At 45.3% G+C, this 640-nt stretch overlaps 1 protein-coding gene across 1 annotated transcript in view; it reads right to left on the reverse strand.

Moving 5' to 3' along the window:
- Positions 1-6: 6 nt before the first annotated feature.
- The window catches only part of LOC104993742 (protein ATP1B4), a 6,875-nt gene continuing 6,241 nt past the window's right edge, over positions 7-640 (reverse strand). Inside the window, exon 4 of the mRNA XM_010847122.1 lies at positions 7-453. Coding sequence (XP_010845424.1) covers positions 292-453 — 162 coding nt within the window. The 3' untranslated portion in view covers positions 7-291. The remainder of the gene's footprint in view (positions 454-640) is intronic.

A 640-nucleotide genomic window follows, 5' to 3' on the forward strand; every position in this document is an offset into this window, starting at 1 on the left:
AGATACTATGTTTACACTACGATGAGACGTCTAGCAGCAAGTATGGGTTTTGGTTTTAAGTGGGGGAAAAGGAAACAAATATAATCTATTTGTCATCAGGAGAGACTACCTTTAAAAATCAAATAGTTCCCACAATGCCATTTTGTACATATGTCAAAGGCAAGGAAAAATGGTCTACTGTCTCAGGTGTCCATCTGGCTGTGTCCTGATTGAAGAAGAGAATTCAGGTGCTACCAGGGTAACATGAAATAAAACAGAAACAGAACTGGTGGGAGTGGCCCCTCGAAGTTCTTAGGTTTCTATGTTTAGAGTAAAGATTACCCTACCCACAAAACGATCATTGATGACGTCATTTATGATGCCTTTGCCCTTCAGTTGGCACTGCACAGGCACCGCTTGGTTCTTCACTACATCTGTAAAGTGCATTGCCACCAGCGGGGAGGTGTAGTTAACCTGTAGGTGGGAGAACAATGAATTCTAAGTGGGAGGAGGGGCGGGGTTGTGGGGAAGGCTAGCAGGATGGATGTGATTGGATGCTCAGTGCAGGATGGAATAACCTCCACAAAGGGAACTGTGTAAATCCCATGATGCCAAGTCACAGGTGGCTGAAGCAACTGAGATGCTCTCTCTGCCCTGGGAC

This window comes from Bison bison, unplaced genomic scaffold (genome assembly GCF_000754665.1).
Source record: "Bison bison bison isolate TAMUID 2011002044 unplaced genomic scaffold, Bison_UMD1.0 scf7180017849362, whole genome shotgun sequence".
NCBI lineage: Eukaryota > Metazoa > Chordata > Mammalia > Artiodactyla > Bovidae > Bison > Bison bison.